The 24,402-nt window shown below is 36.8% G+C and overlaps 1 protein-coding gene across 4 annotated transcripts in view; it reads right to left on the reverse strand.

Moving 5' to 3' along the window:
- Nucleotides 1-24,402, reverse strand: part of Scaper (S-phase cyclin A associated protein in the ER) — a 366,393-nt gene that overhangs the window by 167,077 nt on the left and 174,914 nt on the right. For all 4 annotated transcript variants that reach the window (XM_059267924.1, XM_059267922.1, XM_059267921.1 and 1 more), the window contains exon 23: nt 18,394-18,520. In XM_059267924.1, coding sequence (XP_059123907.1) covers nt 18,394-18,520 — 127 coding nt within the window. The remainder of the gene's footprint in view (nt 1-18,393; nt 18,521-24,402) is intronic.

Here is a 24,402-nt window from a genome sequence, read left to right on the forward strand (position 1 = left end):
CACCAAAGCCCACCTGGGCATGAGTGACAGCTCACAAAGCCGGGAACCTGGGGTCCACTGCACAGTCTGCAGGTAGCTTAACAGGTTGGAGGGTGTCCTTTCCAGGTGCCTCAGCTGGGCTTGTCTGAGAATGACTTTCAACAGTCTCTACTGATTCCTCTTGAGGAGGGAGGGACCTAGTGAATCTGGCCAGTTGTATATCCTTTCAGAAGCTATTGTGGGTCTTTAACTTCCTGTCTTACAAGTTTCCCTGCAGGGTGGAGTGATTCACCTCTCCTTGTAACACTCTGTCCTAAAATATTCTGTTGTCTTATCTCCCTTTTCACATCCCATGTCTTATTTTCTCTCCAAGATGCAAGGTTTTTAACCTCCGAGGAGACTGCTACATAACTGGTGTACAGTTCAGAGATGACGTTTTCATGATAAAACTAGGAAGAAAAAAGTGACTCTGAAAATCTAAATTACTAGTTCATCTTAAAATTAAGAGAATGGGTTATATTTAGCAAAAAAGAAGGAAGGGAAAACAAAGGGCCCCAGGGCACTGGTAGGTTCTAGTTCTCAAATGGTTACTGGCAAGATTATTTTAAATCATTATTCTGTGTAAGTGTGTTGTATTAAATACGCACATTTTCTTACAAAAGGCAAGAGGTTCAAAATATAATGGAAAAAATAGTCCACAAAGAGTTAACTTGTATGGTTATAACAGAATTACCAAAACTGTGTGAAAAAATGTTTCTATATATCAATACCACCAATATTCATCTGTGAGATTTTATAACAAACCATTTGCCTATTAAAAAACTACTTTCATAAGGAAGCCACAATAAGTAGTTCTCGATGACAGGACAAGGACAGTTGTGTTCGTATTAAGGAAAAGCTTACCTTAGGAACTACTACGTTAGAAATAATATTCACACAATGTATTTCATGAACTATTATACTACTGACATATAACAAAATACACAAATTTAAGTATTTATTCAATTGAATGAACTTTGTCAACTCATGCACTTGTCTAATTACCACCTAAAACAAAAGGCATGACATTTCTATCATCCTTTCTAGAAAGTTTCTGCTGTCTCTTTAAGAGTCAATTTTCCGCCGGGCGGTGGTGGCGCACGCCTTTAATCCCAGCACTCGGGAGGCAGAGCCAGGTGGATCTCCGTGAGTTCGAGGCCAGCCTGGGCTACCAAGTGAGTCCCAGGAAAGGCGCAAAGCTACACAGAGAAACCCTGTCTTGAAAAACCAAAAAAAAAAAAAAAAAAAAAAAAAAAAAGAGAGTCAATTTTCCTCACCTTAAAAGTCCTTCCTTAGGCCTGGTGGTAGTGGTGGCTGTGCATGCCTTTAATCCCAGCACTCAGGAGGCAGAGGCAGGTGGATCTCTGTAAATTCAAGGCCAGCCTGGTCTATAGATCAAGTTCCAGGATGGCCAGGATAACACAGAGAAACCCTGTCTTGAAAAAAAAAGTTATTTCTTTTTTATAAAAAAATATAATTCATATATAAATTAAACCTTTGTCAGATTGTAAAACTAACAATCCCATCTGTCAGTACACTACTCTTCTAACTTAAGGTAGCTGAGAAACACCTAACAAATATTTCTTTTATTTTGGCTATAGATATTCCAATTTCTGACACAACATGGAGCCACAGAAGCTAATTCAGCTAATTATCAGATGCAGCCTTGTAAGCTGAGAATAGTGAGGACATAAAATGAAATTTCTGGTATTGAATACTTTTCAGTTCTACACTGAAAACTCCTGGCTGAAAGCAAGAGACACAAAACTGAACACCACCAATGGGCTGTGGCAGACCAGCAATGTCTAGAAGATGGAACACAATGTTCTGAATTCAATTAGGTGAAAATTCTCACGGCTTAGTGATTTATTCTCTCTCAGCCAAGGTGTGTGGTAAGTACTGCAAACAGTTGGAAAAATGTGGGGAGGAGGCTTTATGTTTGTACTTTGTATGTTAGTATAACTTTCCATGATAAAACATGAACACCCCATGCATGGCATGGTTGGTTAAAGGCATGACAAAGTAAATCGTGACTTTCCTCACTTCAGTTCAAACTGTGAATCCTCCAGCTACGTGGCTTGCTTATTCACATTTAAGGGGTCAACAGCTGAATCTCTATTTAAATTTGGCAGCGATCTAAAAACTTAGTAAGGACAATTGGACAAACTCCACACCCAGCCTATCTGCTTAAACTGTTTACTTGCAGTAACAGCATACAAATGTCTCATGTTACTGATAAACCACAGAAAGTTTCTGGGACACTATTACTATCCAATCATGAAAGTAATGTTCATCATCACAGAGCAATGAGAGAAGTCAAAGCAAATACAATCATGCTCACTTGTACCAAATTCAACACAGCAGTAAAACTAAAGGAAATGCCTTTGTGGATACAAAAATGTTTTAGAAACACACGTGAAATAACCGAGCATTTCTGTAATAAGATTCTTTTGTTTAGAGAAACTTATTTTATCTTGAGTTTGTAATGATAATTTCATACTGACATATAGAAAACATTTAAGAACACAGAAAAGAACAATTGTAATATGAACACCATTAAAGAACAGTAGCAGTCAAGAGGTCATTTATGTAAGCATGGCATGATGTTGGATACTTATAGCTGCAGCACTTGGGAAACTGAGTCAAGAGGATCACTTGAGTTTAGTTTTTAGATCAACCTGTGCAAGAGTAATAATCTAAAAAAATAAACAACAACAAAAAAATGAAGCTACCTAGGTAATGCATCCTGAATACACTCTCTTCTCTGAATAATCACTATTGTGAGAAAATATCAAGTATTTTCTATGTTTACCACCTATGTATAAACTGTAAAATGTGTGTGTGTGTGTGTGTGTGTGTGTGTGTGTGTGTGTGTGAGAGAGAGAGAGAGAGAGAGAGACAGAGAGACAGAGAGACAGAGAGACAGAGAGACAGAGACAGAGACAGAGATAGAAACTTGGTCATTTCTTGGATTTTATATTACTGGAATTTAAAAAATACATGTTACACACACAGATATATATATAGTTTCTCTATGCATTGTGAAGTATAAGTATGCCCAGTGTTATAATATATAGTTTTCATTACTGATAACAATATTCAAGCAATATTATATTATATGAACATCCAACAATTTTTCCTTTTAGCCACTGATGAATATTTGCGGTAGTCTCCATGTTTGATGTTGTTTTTGAATATCTGTGCTTATAAAATATAGCACGAATGCTCACAACTCTAGTTACTAATAGCAAACTTTTAATCTAATTTTTTTAAAATTCATTTTACATACCAACCACAGATTCCCCCTCTTATCCCTCCTCCAGCTCCCCCTAGCCTCCCTCCCCTGACCCACCACACATCCCCTCCTCCAAAAGAGTAAGGCCTCCCATAGGGAGTCAGAAAAGCCTGGTACATTTAGTTGAGGCAGGACCAAGCCCCTCCCCCCTGCATCAAGGGCAAGCAAGGTGTTCTACCATAATAATGGGCTCCACAAAGGCAGGATGTGGAGCAAGGAGAATACTCCTCTACTGTTAGTGGGAGTGCAACCTTGTACAGTCACTTTGGAAATCAGTATGGTGACTTCTCAGAAAATTGGGACTCAATCTACTTCAAGACCCAGTGATACCACTCTTGGGTATACACCCAAGGAATGCTCAATCAACCACACCACAAGGACACATGCTCAACTATGTTCATAGTAGCATTATTTGTAATAGCCAGAACCTGAAAACAACCTACATGCCCCTCAACTGAAGAATGGATAAAGAAAATGTGGTACATATACACAATGGAGTACTACTCAGCTGTAAAAAAGACAATGACAGCATGAAATTTGCAGGCAAATAGATGAAACTAGAAAATATTATCCTGAGTGACTCAGAAAGACAAACATGGTATGTACTTACTCATAAGTGGATACTAGATGTAAAGCAAAGGATAATCAGCTATAACCCACAGCTTCAGAGAAGCTAAAAAACAAGGAGGACCCTAAGAGGGACATATAGATCGCCTTGGGAGGGGGAAACATGAGATCTCCATGAATAAACTGGGGGAGTGGGGGAGCAAAAGAGGGGAGGGGATGGGGGATGAAAACATGAGGAAAAGACATAGTGGACCTGGGAGAGGGACGGAGTGGGAGAGCAATGAAAGAGATATCTTGATAGATAGCAAACTTTTAAAAAGTGATAGTACCAACTTATCAAAATGTTATTCAAAAATGTTCCCACCGCTCTACATCTTTTTCAAGACTTGCTATTTTCAGGCAATTGAAATTCTGTCATTCCATGACATGAATCATATTAACAAACTGAGTACTTAATTTAAATTTTCCTGATTAGTAAAATGATTGATAATTTGAGTTTATTGGTTATTTGGGTTTCTTCTTTTAGAATAGATAATCATTTAACTATTTTCCCTGTTGGTGGCACTGTTTATTCTCATTGATTTGTAGGGAATTCAGACATACTTTGTTGATTACACATATAAAATTCACCTATGATGCTGCTTTTTATTCTTATAGATGTTTATTATTGAATGAAAGTTTCTACTCTTATTGGTCAAATTTGCAAAGAAAAAAAAAAACAACTTTATAAGATGAGTTTCTCTGCATACCGTTGGCTGTCCTGGAACTAGCTCTGTAGACCAGGCTAGCCTCAGATGCACAGAGCTCTGCCTACCTCTGCTTCCTGGGTGCTGGGATTAAATGCATCCTATAAAGATTTCTTTTTAATGATAATTTTTAAATCTTTTTTGGGGGGATTAGTGATGGGTATTGAATTTAGGACCTCACACATGTTTAAGTAAGTTGTATATAATTGAGCTACACTACCACCCCCAACCAAGCAAAACTGCAAAGTAAATAGATATTAGTTAACATTATCTTCTAAAAGTTTAGGGTTTTAACATTTGGAATTAATCTTGGGTTAAAAGTTAAATTTAAGGATAGGATATAAAAATTATTATAGTAGCACTTTTCCTTACATCATGTTATTAGCATATATTAATTGTAAAAAAAACAATGGTTTATACCATGACATTTTCATACATGACTAATGTGGATTATCATATGCACATCCCATTCACACCTTCTGTACTCACTCCACCTCCCCCAAATTCTTGTCTTCCAAATTCTGTCCTTTCTATTACCACATTTTTTTACTCTAGATTTCACATCAGAGAGAACATATAATTTGTCTTTATATGTTTGCATTATTTTGTTTAACATTAGGTTGTTCGGCCGGGCGGTGGTGGCGCACGCCTTTAATCCCAGCACTAGGGAGGCAGAGCCAGGCGGATCTCTGTGAGTTCGAGGCCAGCCTGGGCTACCAAGTGAGTCCCAGGAAAGGCGCAAAGCTACACAGAGAAACCCTGTCTCGAAAAATCAAAAAAAAAAAAACAACAAAAAAAAAACATTAGGTTGTTCAGTACTATGAATTTTCCTACAAATGGTGTAATTCCATTCTCCTTCATGGCATCTGTTGATGGAGCCAAGACTGGTTCAATATGGTGGTCACTGTATACAAGGTCAAGATAGAATGGGTGGGCAGGTTATGTTTACTGCATAGTAATTTGACTTCTTAGGGTATAACCACAAGGGTGGGACAGGTGGATCATACAGAGTTCTATTTTCATTTCCTTGAGGAGGCTTTCATACTGATTCCTATAGAGGAGGCACTAATTTCCATTTCTATCAACAGCTTTAGAAGAATTTTCTTTTTCCAGTAACCAAAACCTAATCAGCATCTGTTGTTTTTCTCTCAGGATATCTTTCATGTAATGGCAAATCTCAATGGAGGTTTGATTTTCATTTCCCTGATGGTTAAGGACAATGAATATTCTCATATATTCCTTGTATTTCTTCTTCTAGCATGTTTATTATTGGTATATACAAGCTCCTGATTTTTGTTTGTTGATTTTGTATCTCTGCTGAAACTGCTTATCACATGAGAAATCTGACTTCTTCCTTTCCTATCTCTGTGGTTTTTATTTCTTTTCCTCCCTTTATTGCTTTAAAACTAAAGCACTATACTGAATATTCTGAATATATACTGAATTCAGTGGAGAAAGAACACTCTTGTCTCCTCCTTGATTTTAGAGGAAATGTTTTATTTTTTTCCTTTTAGTATAATTTTGGCAATAAGTTTCTCATACATAACTTTTATGTTGAACACATTTCTTCCATCCCTAGTTTATTCAATCTTTTTTTTTATCATGTTGGACTTTGTCATAAGATTTTTCTACATTATTTGTGTTGCACCATATTAATTTATTTGTTTTATTAAATCATCACTGCATCCCTTGCATGGAATCAACTCCATTATGGCATAACGATCTGGTATTGACTTTGATGTTTTCATTTGGTAAACTGGCCTGTCATTTCAGTAGGCAGTTTAAGGGCTTATTGCTTTGTCGCATGAGTTTGGCAAAACCTCCCTGTTTTAAGAAATAATAGATTATATAATATCATTAATTTTCGTCTTTTAGAAAGATATTGTGTGTATATGGGTGTGTTGCCTGCCTGTGCATCACATGACTGCTGATGCCTACGGGAGCCAGAAGAGAGCAGATCACTGGGGATGGAGTTACAGACAGCTGTGAGCCACCACATGGATGCTAAAAATCAATCTCAGGTTCTCTGGAAGAACAGCCCGTGCTCTTAACTGCTGAGCCATCTCTCCAGCCCCTGCTGTTAATTTTCTTTAAAAGTTTGGAATTGTTTGGCAGTGAATTGGTCCAGTCTTGGAATTTTCTTTGTTGGGAAACTCTTATTACTGTTTAAGTCTTGCTGATCACTGTGCACCTGAAGAGGAGGTTTATAATCATTTCATTTGAGTTGATCACATATATTTAGCAATTTATCCATTTCTTCTATATTTTCCAACTTACTGGAATATAACTTTCAAAATATTTCCTAATAATGCTTTGGATTCAGTAGTACCCTGTTATAATATCTCCTTTTGCTCTCTCAATTTACTAATTAGGTGTTTTCCATTTGTATAGTTTGGCTAAGATCTTTACATTCTTGTTTAATCTTTTAAAAAATCAACTCTTTGTTTCATTTGTCTTTTTTATTAGATTTTATTCATATCTGTCTCATTCTTTATTATATCTTCCTGTTTCCTAATTTTGAATTTGACTTTTTAACAGTATTTTAAGACCCTGAGGTGAATAATTAGGTTATTGGCTGTGTTAGCTATATTTTTTAAGGTACACATTTATAGCTATACATTTCCCTCAGCACTGCTGTCAGTATATTTCAAAGATTCTGATAAGTTATTCATTTGATTTTAGAATTTTGAAATTTCCCTAATTCTTTCAATGAATCAACTATTAATCTCTAACTATTTCAATGGGTCATTATAGAATACATTGTTCAATCTTTCTGTGTTTGTCTCTTGAATTTTAATTCACTATGCTCTTATAAGATACAAGAAAATATTTCAAATTTTCTGCACTCGTTAAAAGAGTTGTTTTACTGCCTAAAAGGTGATCAGTGTGGGGGTAGTTCCATGAGATGTTAAGAGTTTGCATACCCTAGCTAGTGTGTGGAATATTCTATAGATGTTCATTAAGGTCATTTATATTTTCCCATTTATTTATCACACACATTAAGTCTAAAGTTTCTTTGTTGAATGTGAAGGTTTAAGAGAAAATGGCCTCCAAAGAGAGTGGCACTAATGGGAGGTGTGGTCTTGTTAGATAAAGCATGTCACTGTGGAGGCAGGCTTTGAGGTCTCATATGGTCAAGCCATGCCCATGTGAGACAGACCACTTCCTGTTGCCTCAGAGTCAAGATGTAAGGACTCAGCTCCAGCACCAAGTCTGCCAGCATGTGACCATGTCACACCATGATAATGGACTAAACCTCTAAAAATGTAAGCCACACCAATTAAATGTTTTTCCTTTGTAAGAGTTACCATGGTTATCACATCTCTTTATAGCAAAAGAAACCCTAAGACATGGAGTATAAAATTTTAAGCATTTATTTTTATGTGCATGCATATATGGGTGGCTGTATCTATGTCATGACACATGTGTGGGGAGGTCAAAGGACAACTTGTATGAGTTTTTGCTTTCTACCATGTGGATCCTAGGGACCAAACTCATTTGCTATGCTTGGTGGCAAGTTCACTGATTTTTTTTGGGGGGGGGGCTGAGGGTGGGTGTTTCTGGGTGACGTATCTATTGACAAATAGAGTATGGAAATCATATATTCGGACTTACCTGTTCCTTTATGTCCAATGGCATTCGTTTTGTTAAACCAGGCAAATCAATGTTTGATGCACTTAAAACTATTATATTTTGGGGCTGGAGAGATGGCTCATCAGTTAAGAGCACTGATTGCTCTTCCAGAGGACCCAGGTTCAATTCCCAGTACCTACATGGCAGCTCGCTGCTGTCAATAATGCCAGTTTCTAGAAGACTCGACAATCTCACAAAGACAAACAGGCAGGCAAAACACCAATGTACATAAAATAAAAATAAATAAAAATTTAAAAACATATTTTGAAGGGCCTTTTTACTTTATTAATATGTAGTGACCTTTATCACTTATAAATTTTGCTTAAGGTCTGTTTTGTCAGATGTGATCATATGTAGTTGTGCTTGTTTTAGGATTACATTTGTTTGAAATATCATTTTGTATACTTTCATTTTTAGTCTATGTATGTATTTGCAAGAGAGCGGAGAGTTTCTTGCAGACAGCAAACCAGTATGTCTTGTTTTATAATCTACAATTATCATTCTATTGTGTCCTTTAATTGAAGTATTAGTACTGTGTAAATTGAATGCTATTATGTGTATTAGTTACTGGTCTTCTTGCTGTGACCAAACACATGACAATTCAAATTAAAGCAGGGATGGTTTATCTTGGTTCACAGTTTTGGGTTACAGTCCAGCATTGTAGGGTCCTCACAGTGGCAGGAGCTTGATGAGGCAGCTTTGATGAGGTAGCTGAACACACTGTCTGTGCAATCAGACAGAGATGAACACTGCTGTTGTTTGCTTTCTCCTTTTTCTGCAATCTAGGACCCCAGAAGACAGAATGGTGCCCCCCACATTCAGGATGGGTCTTCTCACTTTAATTACCTAATCTATATAATCCCCCATAGACATGCCCAGAGGCTTGTCTCCTAGGTGATTTTAGATTCTCTCAAGCTGACAATCAGTAGTAACTGAAAGACTAACTGAAAAATACACACTAACTTTTCTTTTATTCATCTAGAGGTTTATTGGTTCGAGTTATTAATGTCTGACTCTTTCCTAATTCTCATTTCTTTTTCATTTTTGTCACATTTATTCTTGCCCTCATGTACTCATGATTGTGTGATTCTTTCTTCCTTGTTTGTGTGCACTATCCCTTTAAGTATTTTTTGCTATAGTAGCTGTTTGAATCAGTTGTCATGATTGTTTTAGTTTATACTTATCATGGAAAGTCTTTATTTCTCCTTTGATTCTAAAGGATAATTTTGCTGGACATCATGGTCTTGTTGGCTGTGACCACGTTTTAGAGCATGGCATCAATATGTGCTCTCCTGGTGTTTCCTTACTGCTGAAAGGCATAATGTTATTCTCTAAGTAACTTCTCTTGTATATTATATCCTGGTTCTGTTCTTAGGAATTTTAAATGTAAAACACCACAAAGAGGCTATTTTCTGGTCATGTGTATTTGGAAATCTAAATTCTTCCTGTACTTGGATGCCCATTTCTTTCCCTAGATTTGGGAAAACTTCAACAATTTTACTCAATAGGTTTTCTTTATTTCATTATTTTCTTCAATAACCACAGGAAAGAAAATAGCAAAAACAATACATAATAAACTATGAAGGTCATTAACAATGGTAAAAGTAATAATACCAAAAAAAATGTGGCGGACAAAAAAAGGGAGAAGTAAGGGAGGAGAAAAAGAAGAAATATGAAAAGAGTATGACGAAGGGGAAAAGAGCAAGAGACCAAAACATGATTGCAAAATAAAGAAAAATACATAAAATGAAGCAAAAGTAAGAAAACAAATCAAAATAGAAACACTATACTTCAAAATAGAAAGCAGAAATAACACTGAGTATAACAGTAAAAAGAAAGAAAGATTTAAAAATACATTTGGAGACACTTTCCTTTGGGGCCTCTGATCCTGATCTACCGGTGTTGGGGGTGGGTTAACGGGTCAGAGGTGGAGCTTATTCTGTGTTCTCACTATGCAGGCTGGTGCTGTATGCAGGCTGTGAGCTGGCTAGGCCAAGGGTTTATTGTCAGTATCAGAGTTGCATTCACTTCAGCAGCTCCCCTTAACTGTCTATCAAGAACCAGCTGACTCAAAGAGCTTTGTAGTCTGTGGACTAGGAAGGCTCCCTCTTGCCCCAGAGGCACCCTGGTTTGTACACTCTGAAAAGAACAAATATTCAAACCAAGAGGTGTCCCATGGGTGCCCCAGAGGGTACAGGAAGCAAAATACTGACTTCTGCACTTAAAGGCACCAGGCATTCGATCTGCCCATCTCAGTACTTTTAGTAGCTGCCCAGAAGTATATTGTGGGGAGAACAAGCAGAAATGAGTAATTTGTCAAACTTGGGCTCAGAGTTCACAGTCCTGATCACAGCAAACCACACACAGCAGAAATGTAGCTCTAGAGGGTGAAATACTAGTCATGGGCATAAAGTTAACAGCCTCCACAGTAATCCACAGGTAACAGGGTGTCTTATGGTTACTATTGCTGTGATGAAACACCATAACCAAAGAAACCTGGGGAGGAAAGGGTTTATTGGGCTTACACTTCCACAACAGTGTTCATCATCAAAGGAAGTCCAGACAGGAACTCAAGCAGGAACCTGGGGGCAGGAGCTGATGAAGAGGCCATGGAAGGGTGCTGTTTATTGGCTTGTTCCTCATGGCTTGCTCAGCCTGCTTTCTTATAGAACCCAGAACCATCAATCCAGGGACGGAACCATCCACAGTGGGCTGGGCCCTCCCCCATCAATCACTAATTAAGAAAATGCCTTACAATTGTATTTTATAAAGGCATTTTCCTCAGTTGAGGTTCCTTCCTTTCAGATAATTTTATTTTGTTTTTTATATTTTATTTATTTATATTTTATGTATGAGTGCTCTGCATGTTTGCTTACATGCCAGAAGAGGGCATCAGATCCTATTATAGATGGTTGTGAGCCACCATGTGGTTGCTGGGAATTGCACTAAGGACCTCTGTAAGAGCAGCCAGTGCTTTTAACCCCTGAGCCATCTCGCCTGCCCCAGATAACTCTAGTTTGTGTGTCAAGTTGACATATGACTGGCCAGCACATATGGCACAGAGTTACAAGTCTCTGCAGTAGATCACAGGTAACAGGCTCACACCGTGGCTACAGAAGGTGGGCCACTGAACACTACTCTTACCAGAGCTCTCATTCCTTACTCTACGTTTTCATAGTAGGTCTGCACCATACCATCCCCGTTTCTGAAACTGTCTCAAGGTCATCTTCTACTTGTATACTGTGGCTGGATGTCTCCCTGAATTGTGGCTGATCTTTGTTGTCAGGTCCCTAAAATAGTTGACAATCTTTCACAAAATGGTACCCGACTAGATGTCTGTGAGATATTGGACAGGGGTTGTCAGGGGAAGAGGTAGTAGGGGGGTGTATTTCTAACTTCATTACTATTCTGCCACACAAATGTCACTATAAGGCAAAACCCAGTCATTAGATTTTGTCCCCAAGAAGTCAGGATTCCTTTTGCTGTAGGATCAGCAGTCTATGATTACCAGGACAGTCTGCTGTTACTGAACCCTGGAGGCTTCTTTTGCTTGAGGCTCTATCTTCTCCTCTGGAGAACGGGGTGGGGGTGGGGGGAGTGGGGGGGTGGAACTGTGGACTATTTCCTACTGTTCTCCATGCTGCCTATCTGTTTCTCTGTTCTTTTTAGCTATCCTGTTAGCTTTCTCTTGACTCACAATGTTCTCTTCCTCAGATTATAGTTTCTCCTTTTTTATTCTGTTCTTCTAATTCATGATTGCAAGATGGAAATTCTAATCCACCACCTTACTTCAAAACACTATAATTTTTGAAATTTATTTTTATGTGAATAGTTATTTTTCCTATATGCATGTGAGTGCATCACTTGAGTTACACAGGGTTCTGGGAAAAGAACTCTGGAACTTGAGTTACACAGGGTTCTGGGAAAGGAACTCGGGTCTTTGAAAAGAGTAGCCAGTGTTCTTAACTGCTGAGACATCTCTCCAGCATTCCAAACTATATACTTTTTAATTACAGCACACATATTGATGCTTTATGACGTTTTCTTTTTCCAAATATTATGTCACATACCCAGTGTACACATGAACAATTAATCCAATTATTTTCTATTCTTTTCTTCCATCTGTGCCTTACTAGCAAATTATCTGAATGACTTCAGCATTACAAAATACATATTTTTATTTTTATCAACATAGTATGCTATGCATGCTAGCTTAAGCCTTTAATCCCAGCAGAGACAGGTGGATCTCTGTGAGTTTGAGATCAGCATGGTCTATATAGCAGCAGGTTCCAGACCAGCCAGGGCTCTTTAGTGAGACTCTGTCTCAAGAAAGAAATAAATAAAAATAAAAAGGCAGAGATTGCATGTATTTATGAGACACTATTTTTATTATTAACTGTATATCTCTATATAGTTAATAATGTGTAATGATCAGATCAGGGAAATTCAAAAATCTATCACCAGGAACATACAGCATTTCTTTGTGTTGGAGCATTCAAAATCCTATTAGCTAATCTGAAATATTCAATTAGTTGTCAAATATAGCTATCCTACCATATCACAGAACATTAAAAGTTATCTCTCCTATCCAGGTGCATCACTGTACCTACTAATAATCCTATCTTTACAGTATTGTTAAAGTAATGATACCAAAGTAAGCCAATTATTATTATTATCCAGATGCATCACTGTACCCACTAGCCATGCTGTATTGTTATAGTAAGTAATGACACTGGGGTAAAAAATCGTCACATAGTACTTTTTAAAAATGTTTTGGTCCTTTTGATTCTTTAAAAAAAAAAAATCTCCCATTTTAGGGCTGGTGAGATGGTCCTCGAGTTACGGTGCTTACACAGAGCCTGATTAGCTGAGTTTAATCTCTAGGGTCCACATAAGAAAGCCCACCCATAAAAGTTGTCCTCTGATCTTGGTATGCCTGTACATGTACACTGAGTACACATAGTAATAAACATAATTTTAAAAATTATTATTTTAATTTTAGAAACTATATTTTAACTTTCACAAATAAAGTGTTTAGATTTTAACTGGGATTTCATTGGATGTACAAATCAGTTCAGAGAAAAATTAGAATGAATACTAAATTAAGTTTTACTTCTAGATATTTAATATGCTGGTATTATCAATGTAACTGATTTTTATATTGTCCTTGTATCTAATGTCCTTACTATAAACTTGTCAGTTATAATAATTTTTATGGAATAATTCATGTACAATTCTAGCACTAGTTAATAAAGATTCTTTTTCTTTCCAAATCTTATAGCTTTTCTTTTTTCTGTTAAATAGTCCTTGAGAAGTATTAGCAGCAGGTATTCCCTTTTTGCTCTCAATTTTAACTCACCAGTATGATTTTGATATTTTTTTTGTAGATGTATTTTGTCAGACTGAGGAGATTTCAATTTCATTACATCATGGTTTACTATGGATCCTTATAATGACTTGATATATAATTTACCAAATGCTTTAAATATATTTCTCAAATGACCATTTTTTCTTTTGTTAATTTAATTTTCCAGCATTAAGCCAAATATGAGTATCTTCAATAAATTCAGCTTTGTTCTAAAACACTAGTTTGTCTTATAACATACACACATTTCATGATTCAGTTTGCTAAAATTCTGCTTAGGAATTCTGAATTCAAGTTTGTGAATGATAATGGCTTATAAGTGGATCCTCCCACCACCTTTATTATGAGTTCAATGGACTTCACTGTGGACCTTAAAACTGTGGGTTACTTGTAGTTATTAGAACATTCTTTGTAACAATTACTTCAAATGTCATTTCTGCCCTATTCTCTTCTTCTAGAGCAGTGGTTCTCAATATGAGAAGTTGCATAGAAGATATTTACATTACAATTCATATTGTAGTAAAATTACAGTTATGAATTATCAATAAAATAATTTTATGGCTGGTTACCACAACATGAGAATCTATAATAAAGGGTCATAATTTAAGAAGATTGAGAACCCCTGCCCTAGAGTGTTATACATAAAACTAAAATATTCACTATGTGCCATACCATTTATGTTCTTCTCTTATTTTTGTCTTTTTTTTCCCTCTTCTACAAGCTTAGTCTGGATTCCTTCTTATGAACTATCTTCCAAGATACTAATTCTCTCTCAATCTGACAATTTTGGTTACTATTTTTATTACTATTATTTTTTATTACTACAATTTTCAAGTCTCAAATGTCCATTTCTCTTAAACATGCTACATGTCTTTAAGAACAAAAGTAATTTACCCTTGTATTTGGTAAGCATAGCTGTGGAAAGTCGGTAAGTCTGCTTATTGTGATTTTTATTTCTGCCATAGTTCTCTTTACATGCCTAATTATTTTACTATGCAATACTCTATTTGAAAACTTTGTTCAAATTATTTGAAATCAAGACTGTTATTATCATTATCCAGAGTAAATTCTACATCTGCTTCTGTTAGACTCATGGGTTCCTAGCAATTCAAAATCATTTAGGTCTTTTTGCAGTGATTTGGAATTCCCTAGTCAAGTTGGAGAGCTGAGTGCTGGTTCTTCAATGATAGATATATCTTTCACCTATCAGCTTGTTTGAGTACTGTTTAAGATTCTAATTCAAAACATGAGTTTTCTTCAATCTTGACCATTTATGTTCTAGGACTCCAAAGATTCTGACTGCAATTTGAACAAATATGTCAAGAGTACTACTGAGTCTCTTGCCCACATCTTCTGAGTCACAGAATGAACTCAGCTCAGGAATTCATTATGTTTCAAAAAATTTAACTCATTTATATCTTGCCTCTCTCTATTGTTACTGTCATCAGTGGGAGATCAGTTCTACTTTGTCACTACTACTAATTTCATTCAAGCTTGTATTTCATTTCTTTAACAGCAGCAAATGTACCTCTCTAGGCCCAGTCAGGAACGGTAATGCCTGTAGTCATGGCTGCTTCTAGTTTGACTCATCACAGCTTGTTTCTGTGCTTGGTTTTCTTTGATATGTTTGTCTGTTTGTCCTTCTCAAATCAACAGAAATTATCTGAGGTAGCCAGTGAGATGGCTCAGTGGGTAAAAGCACTTGTGACAAAGCCTAACAACCTGAGTTCCATTCCTGGGACCTACATGGTGGAGAGAACCAAGTCCTGTAAGTTGTCCTCTGACCTACACACCTACATGCAAATACATAATGTAGTGAAAAAGAAATGATCTGAGGCCTAAGATGAAATAATCTGTATTGATTTTACCACGAAGGATGCCACTTCATCAATCTCAGACCACTTGAAACTTAACTCACCATTTGACATAACAAAAAGTGTTGTGAAATGGGGTTGCAAATAACTTTTGGGTTATAATTTTTGTACTGTGCCAAGATGTCTTCTTCACAGTCCCTGACAGTAATAAAAGGTTCATTATATGAGAGAGTAGACAGCTATGGAGGGAAAATCTTGTAGCAGACCTCAGACCTCAGCAGCCCTTACACTTTCCATTTCCCCATCTGCCCCCGGGATGGCATGTGCTCATGGGTACTCAGAAGCACAGATTTCTAAGTTGTTTTCCTCTTGCTTTGGCATTACAGTTCTTTAAAGAAAATCCTCCTTTCTCCATGAAAAGCTTTTTTGAGAGAGTTGATGCAAATCTTTCAAAGACCAACATCTATTTATACATGTAAGTTACTACAGGTTTTTAAAAGAATAACACATGCAATAAATTTATCCACTGTTCATTTCTGAACAGGAGGAGAACCACAAAAGTCTGAGAAGACCTGACAATCCCAGGAATTCTTTCTTTCTGATGCTTCCGGGCAAGAGAGATCTTGAGAATAAATTGAAGCTATTAGCTCTAAAGTTCTCAGACCTCAGAAGAATTATCTATAGAAACTATCAGAGCAGAAAGAGAGAACACCAGTAAGGAAAGAAGTCCTCAAACGCATTCTTCTCCATTCTCAGGACGGTGTGCTCAGGGGCCACCATTCCTACTCTTGTCACTGACAGGCTGCCTTCAAATCCTTCCTGGGGTTTTGTTACTCCAGGCAGCTTTTCAAACATAAAAGAACAGTTATTTACAATTCCTAGCCCTGAGTTATAACTATCGTCAGCTGGATTACACTGCAATGTTAGTGCAGCTCTACAGAACACAGGTCTCTTCTGGAAAGCCTGTGTGTCTTGGCCAGGTGAAAAGGAATTTAGTCATCAAAGCAGCTGAGGGATCTTTCTGTGGCTCATTTTACACTCGTAGGTGGTCCTTCAGTGTGTGCTCCAAGGCCAGCTTCACAGCAAGGTTCCTGACACGGACCATTTAAACTGGGAGCCAGACAACACTTTTCTCTTTTAAATTATATGAACTTAGTGGTATTCTGGTAAATTGCCCCCATTGTGCATTAAATAATCTTATTTAGACATCTACACTAAATACATTTTTAACAGATTATGTTAATTTTTTTCTTAAAAATTCTTTGAATAATTCAATCTAAAATACTTTTTTTCTGAGATTAGTTATGACAGTGGTATCTTTAAGCAAATATCCTTTAATTAAATTTCAAAAATGATCAGTATATGGCATTTAGGGGTTTTTTTTCCTTCTGACATATCAAACTTTAAATAATCTACTTAGCACATGCTGACAACTACTAATTTATGAGCTCTCCAACACCCTGAAAGGGATATTTTAGAGAGGAACTCACTGCGTGTTTCTGCCACAAGGCAGCACTGAACACGCTGCTGTTGGCTCCCTTGGAAGACTGCACTGTATATGCCAAAGTGCATTTTGGCATAAAGGTTGGTCATTCATATACCTGAGATGCCAGCAATTCCACACCGAAGGCATATGACCCAGCCTACAGCAGTGGTTCTTACAATAATGTTTTGGACTAGTGTCACCCTCATCTTATGAGACTATATTAGACATTACAATTCTTGGGACCCAACCTAAACCTACCAAATCAGAAATCCAATATATGTTTTAACAAGCCCTTAAGTGATTCTGATGTCTGATATAGTATGAATGAAAATATTCCAGCTACACTTACAAGACTAATAAAACTAAACCAATATATAGATCTGACCAATAACATAGGTCTATGATATATTTTATAGAAGCAAACAAGGAAGATTGGTTAGTATATTATTTAAGAAGGAAAAACCTTGTATGACAAAGCAATAAAACTGTTTTTAAAACAAGAAAATTATATACCTTTCATTCTCTACAGTTTACCTCAGAGGAAGCAGGGGGATGCGTGAGGAAATTATTTCCAGGAACTACAACTATACTGGTAACAACTTATCTCTTACATGGTAAGGTCACAGGCTTTCCAATACCATTTTATTACTATATAATCATGTATATATCAAATACTGCATAATACATTTTAAATCCAGAAAACAAAAATAAAAATGCTGCTAATAATTATAGCCATTACCTTAAATGAGAAATGAGATCTTATCTAAATGCTAATAAATTATTAAATTGTGATATTGTCATTCAGTTACAAGGAAATGATATAATCACAGTATGAAATTCCCAAAACAAATTTTAAGAATCACTTTAAAAAAAAACTAAAGATATGAGAAAGCATGAAAGTAGCCAGATAATAGGAGTAAATGTACAATACAGGGGCTAGAGGAAAATAAAGTGAAATGTTATTAATTGAAATTATGCGGAAATGTATGTCTTCTTTATACACTTAACATTTTTCTTCTCTGCGTAATACTATTTAATTAGAATCATTATGGATTTTAAAGTGTTGCTGAAACAAGTAACTCTTAAATTATTAAAGAAAACTGTCAATTTTCTGTCTAAACTGGGGAGGAAATGGGCATTTCACAGATATTTTGTTGTAATTTATAAGGTATATAATTCAAAATTTTGTATTTTCTGCCATAAAAATTGCATGTCTGTATAGTTATCACTTCTCATTAAACAATTTCATTTACTTATAAGGGGGAAAATCATCACAGAAACCATGGTCCAATTATGACTTCACTAAGAAAATAAAAAAAACTTAGAATAACACAAAAAAGAACAAAAATTATCAGTTGTTGACTGGCTTTCAACAACACAGAAGAAAGACACAAATTCTGCTGTATTTCCTGTCATAGTGAGAAATCATCACAAAGATCAAGGTCAGGCAACAAAGGCTTGTTACATACCTCTTTCTCCAATATTCTAGCAATCTCACCAAGGGTCCGATCCAAAGCTGAAGCCTTATTGTTTACCCACGAGCCACTGTCTTGTACTTGAACTTGTTTTACAAGATCTTTGGCTAATCTTTGAAGCCTTGAATACAAAGGGAGAAACTGCATTAATTATGTATGTATGGGTATATAAATATATATGAATTTTTTTTGAGATCATAACCTTCATTTCTTTTTTTTTTTTTTTTTTTTTTTTTTTTGGTTTTTCGAGACAGGGTTTCTCTGTGTAGCTTTGCGCCTCTCCTGGAACTCACTTGGTAGCCCAGGCTGGCCTCGAACTCACAGAGATTCGCCTGGCTCTAACCTTCATTTCTTTAAACATGTGAAACACAAGTTACTTGCAATATTCTATCTGAAACGTCTCCAGAGAGCAGCCAGGGGAGGCAAACAGACAAAATTGTAGCTCTTCATCTTTAACACCACCCATTTATTCCCCTCTAATGAAATGACTAGCAGACAACATCAGCCCTGGCTGCACTAATAGAAAGCATTCTTTCTGTGTGATCCTCAAATTAGAAAAGACTTGGGAGTGGAAGAAAGTGACAGGATCATGATCTGAACATGAGTAAAGAACCTGAGAAGGCTTCACATTCTGATCCAAATCCTCCTGTTAGACTCAGCTATAGAAGCACTGCAAATTCCCTCAATGTTGATCTTCCCACGGTCTACTTTATAGGCAGTTTAGGCAGTTTGGTATTCCTTTCTAGAACAAGAGTATTCATTTGCTTTCTATTTAGGAATGCCATACATTTTCTAGGTTGTAAGATTCCTCAGAGAAGGAGCTAAGGTTAACATCTCATAGTAGCCCTCCCTTTGCTTTCCTTTACTTCTTGGTCCATCCTTCTTTCCTGTTGATTCCCTTAAGCAGTCAATGAGTCGCCAGATGGTCTTCCAGATACTCCCCAAGTCTATTCTCCCTCTCTCATCTGTCTTCAAACTTTTCAAGTATGACAGACTCCACAAGACATAACTACAATCAAATTTTTAAAAAACTGTATTAGACATACCCTCTGTTGTTTCATTCGTTACTTACATTGGACAAGCTCCTCTCTCGTTTATTTTTATGAGCTTATGTTTCATACAGAGAACAGAGGCTAGTAGAAGAAAAGCAAGTCTCATCATTACCTTTAGTCACTCATCTCTTCTTATGTCTCCTATTACAGCCTAGGGAGGTCCCCTCTTCATCAGCAGAGCTAAACCCTCTACACAAACTGCAATGAGGTTCTTCTGGATCTCAATTCCTTTTCTTTCTGTCTTAGTCTTTGAAAATACTCTTCATTTCCTCCTGAAATGCTTTCTCCACTCTCACATTACATAGGAAATCACTACATATATCTCTGATTTTATCACAGAAGTCACTTTCTGTACTTTGGCTATTTCTTTAATGCACTTATCACAGGCAAATTAAATACTTAATGCGCTGTTTAATGTGTGCTTTTCCCATGAAGAGTTTTCTACAATGACATATATGTTCTTTATTTGCATATCCCAACATGGTAATTTCTAGCTCCATGTGGTTATTGAGCACATGGAGTATACTAAGCACTGAACACTAAGTTATATTGAATTTTAAGAGTTTAGTGGTAATGCATGTGTGACTAGAAGCTATTGAATTAGGCAGTGCAAAAGCAAATGTAATTTACATTATATTGCTCAATTGCTGTGCACCATTTGAGTTATCAAAGGAACTTGCTCTAAAAGTGGGGTAATCCCCCCAACTTCAGAAACAAATATGTTTATGCTAAGTGTTTCCCTAAACCCTGGTCTGGGTCAGGTTGGTCCCTATCTCTGTAACAGAGAGGGAAGACAAGAAGCTTAGGGTATTAAAAACACTGTCCTCAAGAACAGCTAGAAACCAAGCCATTTCCAGCAGAGGTGACTGCTGTTTATCCCCTGATATAAAAATGCATACAGTGAGAACATGAAGGCAGATGTTCAGACACAGGAAGCTCATCCATGGAGAAAAGTTCAATCAGGAATTCTAGGTCACTACTCAAATTTCCCTTTTTTTTGCTGTGTGTTGTGAGCACCAGATTTGATGATGCTATCTGCTGCTATTTGTCCCTTTACTTGAAAGCCTCAACTATGGGGACATCATGCTCTGCCCTGCGACTCTCTTAATTGGAACTCCAGTGGCTCCCTAGTCAATTTCTGCTAGACACTTGTAAGCCCCCAAATTGATGTAACCTTTTGCTTGCTCTCTCAACTGAGCTATTCACTTGTCTCTGTTGGATGGACTGAGTAGCCAATTTGTCAATGTTTTGCTATATATCTTCTTGTAACATGAATCTTAAATGTTCTTATTAATGAAATACACGGAGCCAGGTATTGGGGTAAATTATGAAAGATCAGAGAGACAGAAGAAGCCACAGCTAACCTCACCTTGCCAAATTCTCAGCTGATCTTGTTTCCTCAAACTTGAAGCCTCTGAGTCCTCATCCGAATGGATCTCAGCTGAACTGCTGCTAAAAGCCTAAAAGCTATGTGTTTTTCCGAACAAGACATGAGATCTCAAGTGCTGGGATTAAAGGTGTGTGCTACCACTGCCTAACCTCTATGTTTAATGTTTCTGTTCTCTGACTGTTCTGTAGATAAGTTTATTGGGGTGCACAATATATCAACCACATCTTCTGCTTCTATTTTCTATTCACTATTTTGTGTTTGCTCACTATATACTTAATAAACTCACTCATTTAAAATTGAAAGTATGACTGTTGTAGATCCTTTTCTGGACTGCACAGAACATACAGTGTCAAGTTCATGAAAGAGGTTTCTTATCTACCACTGAACACATTAGGTGTACAAAAATGTACTCATGAGTTATTTATTGAGTGAATACTGTTGACAAGAAATTTCTTCTTTAATATTACTAATATCTATTAATCTTATAGGCTACAAATTAACTTCATGTATGGACTTTCTTTAGTCATCTTAGTAACACTGTCACTTCGTACTGTGTCTGAAAACTGAGGAAGCTAAAGAAGGCTCAGGGAAGTTAGACAACTTTCTCAAGGCCAATCAGCTGCGAAATATACTATTGGGACTCACACATTTGATCTCCAACTCCCATGCCACATTAGTCAACCCAAGTAGGGAAGATTGGTTCACAGAGGAATAATTCCATAAAATACAATTTTACTTAAAATTTATTCAGGTAAAATTTAAATATTTGCCAAAGAATACAATAGTAACTACAACTCAAAAAGCAGCAGTGAACTACAGTTTAAGTTTCATCTATCAGTAAGTCAAAGAAAGAATATAAACTCTAAAAACCAAAGTACCTATGCTTAAAATCTGGAGCCAGCACACAGCATGTGTATTACCCCTAGGGATATTATTTCATTTTTCTTTTTTTTTAAAGATGGTCTCATTTATTAATTTTTTAAGTCAATTGTGCAATGAGATTAAAAAAGAGGGAGAGAGATGGAATTGTTCAAATCATTGTTTTGACATCACTAAGATACCATGTGGATTTTTCCCTTTCATGTAGTAAAACAAAAGTAAAGACTTTATTTATTAAATCAAAACATTTTTTAACCAACTATGGTATGCAAAGAGCTAATATAAATCAGAAAATAAAGAAAGATTTTCTACCCTGGTATTGATAAATATTGTATTGCTGTAATAAACGGTATTTGATTAGAAATACTACTCTTTTTCTTGTGCATCTCGTCTTAATTAGATTTTTTTTAACTTGAGATTTTTGCATCCATGTTCATTACATAGTTCATTATTTTTGGTCCGGGCTTCATTCAAAACTCACAGCCTGGCCTAGTGAAATATTGAAGCCTGAGGACCTGAGTTCAATCTTTAGGAACCACATGCTGGAAGGGGAAACTGAGTCTCAGGAATTCCTCAGACCTCTATACACTATGCCTACAAAAGGAAAACAAAGATAAATAGGTTTCTTTTTTTTCCAGAAAATGGAGACTGTAGAGAATGTTCAGCTGTTAAGAGCACTTGCTATTCTTTCGTGTCTGAACATAGGTAATGGACTCCAGAAAGCTGGCTCATACACCAGGGATAATCTTGATCACACTGCCAGGGGCCCCTCAAACAAGCCCAGCTAAATATACACAGTCCCTCATATGCATAGTGTCTAGTCTGGTCCCATGCAGGTTCCATAGCTGTCAGGCTAAAAATCTTGAATTCCTTTAAGCTTGGTTCAGTTGTCTCTGTAGATGTCCCCACCAAGATCTTGATGCCCACAACCATTGCTCATTTAATCCCTCTTCCCTCTCTTCTACTGGACTCTCAGAGCTCAGCCTGGTGTATGGTTTTGGATCTCTGCATCTGCTTCCATCAGTTATTGGATGAAGTCTCTATGATGACAGTTAAGGTAGTCACCAATCTGATTACCAGGCTAGGCCCGTTCAGGCACCTTCTCCACTATTGCTAGTAGTCTACAGTGGGTTCATCCTTGTGGATTCCAGGAACTTCTCCTAGTAACTTGTATCTCCCTAGTCCCTTCATGCCTCCCTCTGTCATTGTTTGTTTTATATGTGTGGCTGTTTTGCGTGCAAACCTATTTGTGAACCATTTGAAAGTCCAGTGCCTGTGGAAGATAGAATATGTCTGTCCCTGTGGGACTGGAGTTTATGACTGTTTTGAACTGCTATGTGGGTGCCTGGGAATCAAATTCAATTCTGCTGAAAGAATAGCAAGTGCTCTTATTTCATTTTTCCACATTATAGTTTCTTTATCTTAAAAGCCAGATCTCTCTCTCTCTCTCCCCCTCTCCTCTCCTCTCCTCTCCCCTGCCTTCCCCCTTCTCCCTCATTCTGCCTCCCCAGGCTCTTTTAATATCAGAGATTGCACCTAATACCATTCACTACAATAGACAATAAATAAATCATTGTCTAAATCAACTGTAATTACTAAACCTTAACAAGGTTTAGACCAAACAAAAGGAAAAGAGGAATACAAAATATAAAATAATACCAGCATCATTTCTCTTCTAATCAAGTATGAAACAGACTCCCATCCAACACTAGTTACTGATCTTAACCATGTAGAAGAGCACTAGCAGTAAACTTCACCGTGCAATGGATAAGTAACTACTTTGGCTTTTGGTTGAATAAAGTCTGCCAGTATGTAACTGAATATCCAGCCATAATAACAGAAGCTGGCAGCATTCTTACCAAGAATGCTCACATTCCATTGGAAACCAGAAGGACTTAGGGAAGTACAAGGACCATTTTAATTCACAGAATGAAAGGAGCTTATATTTCACTGAGTTGAATCAGTCTGAGGTACATATGAACCCACCTTCAAGGAAGAATGCCAAATCAAGGGGGTACTTGGTAACATGAGCTAAACCCCAGTGCCTTTCCCTGCCACTACTCAAGCGGCACAGACAATATAGCCCCTTTCAAGAAAAACAAAACATCAGATTTTGATGGTTATTATCAATAATTATAGAGCACTGCAGAAGTCAAGCTGAAGTCTGTATCTTTCCTAAAGTCTACAGACAAAAGCAGCTTAGAGAAGGCAGCTTTCAACACAGAAATCGTTATTAGGGTTACTTTTGATAGGTAGGTTTTTTTTTTTTTTTTTTTTTTTTTTAGCAAAAAGCAAAAGTAGAGAAAGTAATTCCTTGTCTAATGCATGAGAAGTATCTGTTATGTAAACAGCTTTGTGGAGAATGTTAAGAGATGGACATTTTATTCTTAAAATATGAACAAATTTCAACAACTCTAAGCTCAAATTTGTCACTGACAGATCTAAGAACAATCTCTAGGGAATTATATCATTTGTTCACTTAAAAGTACAATATACAACACATGTTGAAGTTGTAACACTTGGGGTGGTAACACTTCCCCCGACAAACCAGAGACTATCTAAAAAGCCCCAGTGGCAAGTATGGGAAACTTCCTTTTGAGCTGTTGGTCAGAAGAGTACAAGAGATTCCCCAAGGCAATGTAGGCTGTTGCTGTTGCCATTGGTGCTTTCCAGAAAAAGAAG

Source organism: Peromyscus eremicus, chromosome 7 (assembly GCF_949786415.1).
Source record: "Peromyscus eremicus chromosome 7, PerEre_H2_v1, whole genome shotgun sequence".
Classification (NCBI taxonomy): Eukaryota; Metazoa; Chordata; class Mammalia; order Rodentia; family Cricetidae; genus Peromyscus; species Peromyscus eremicus.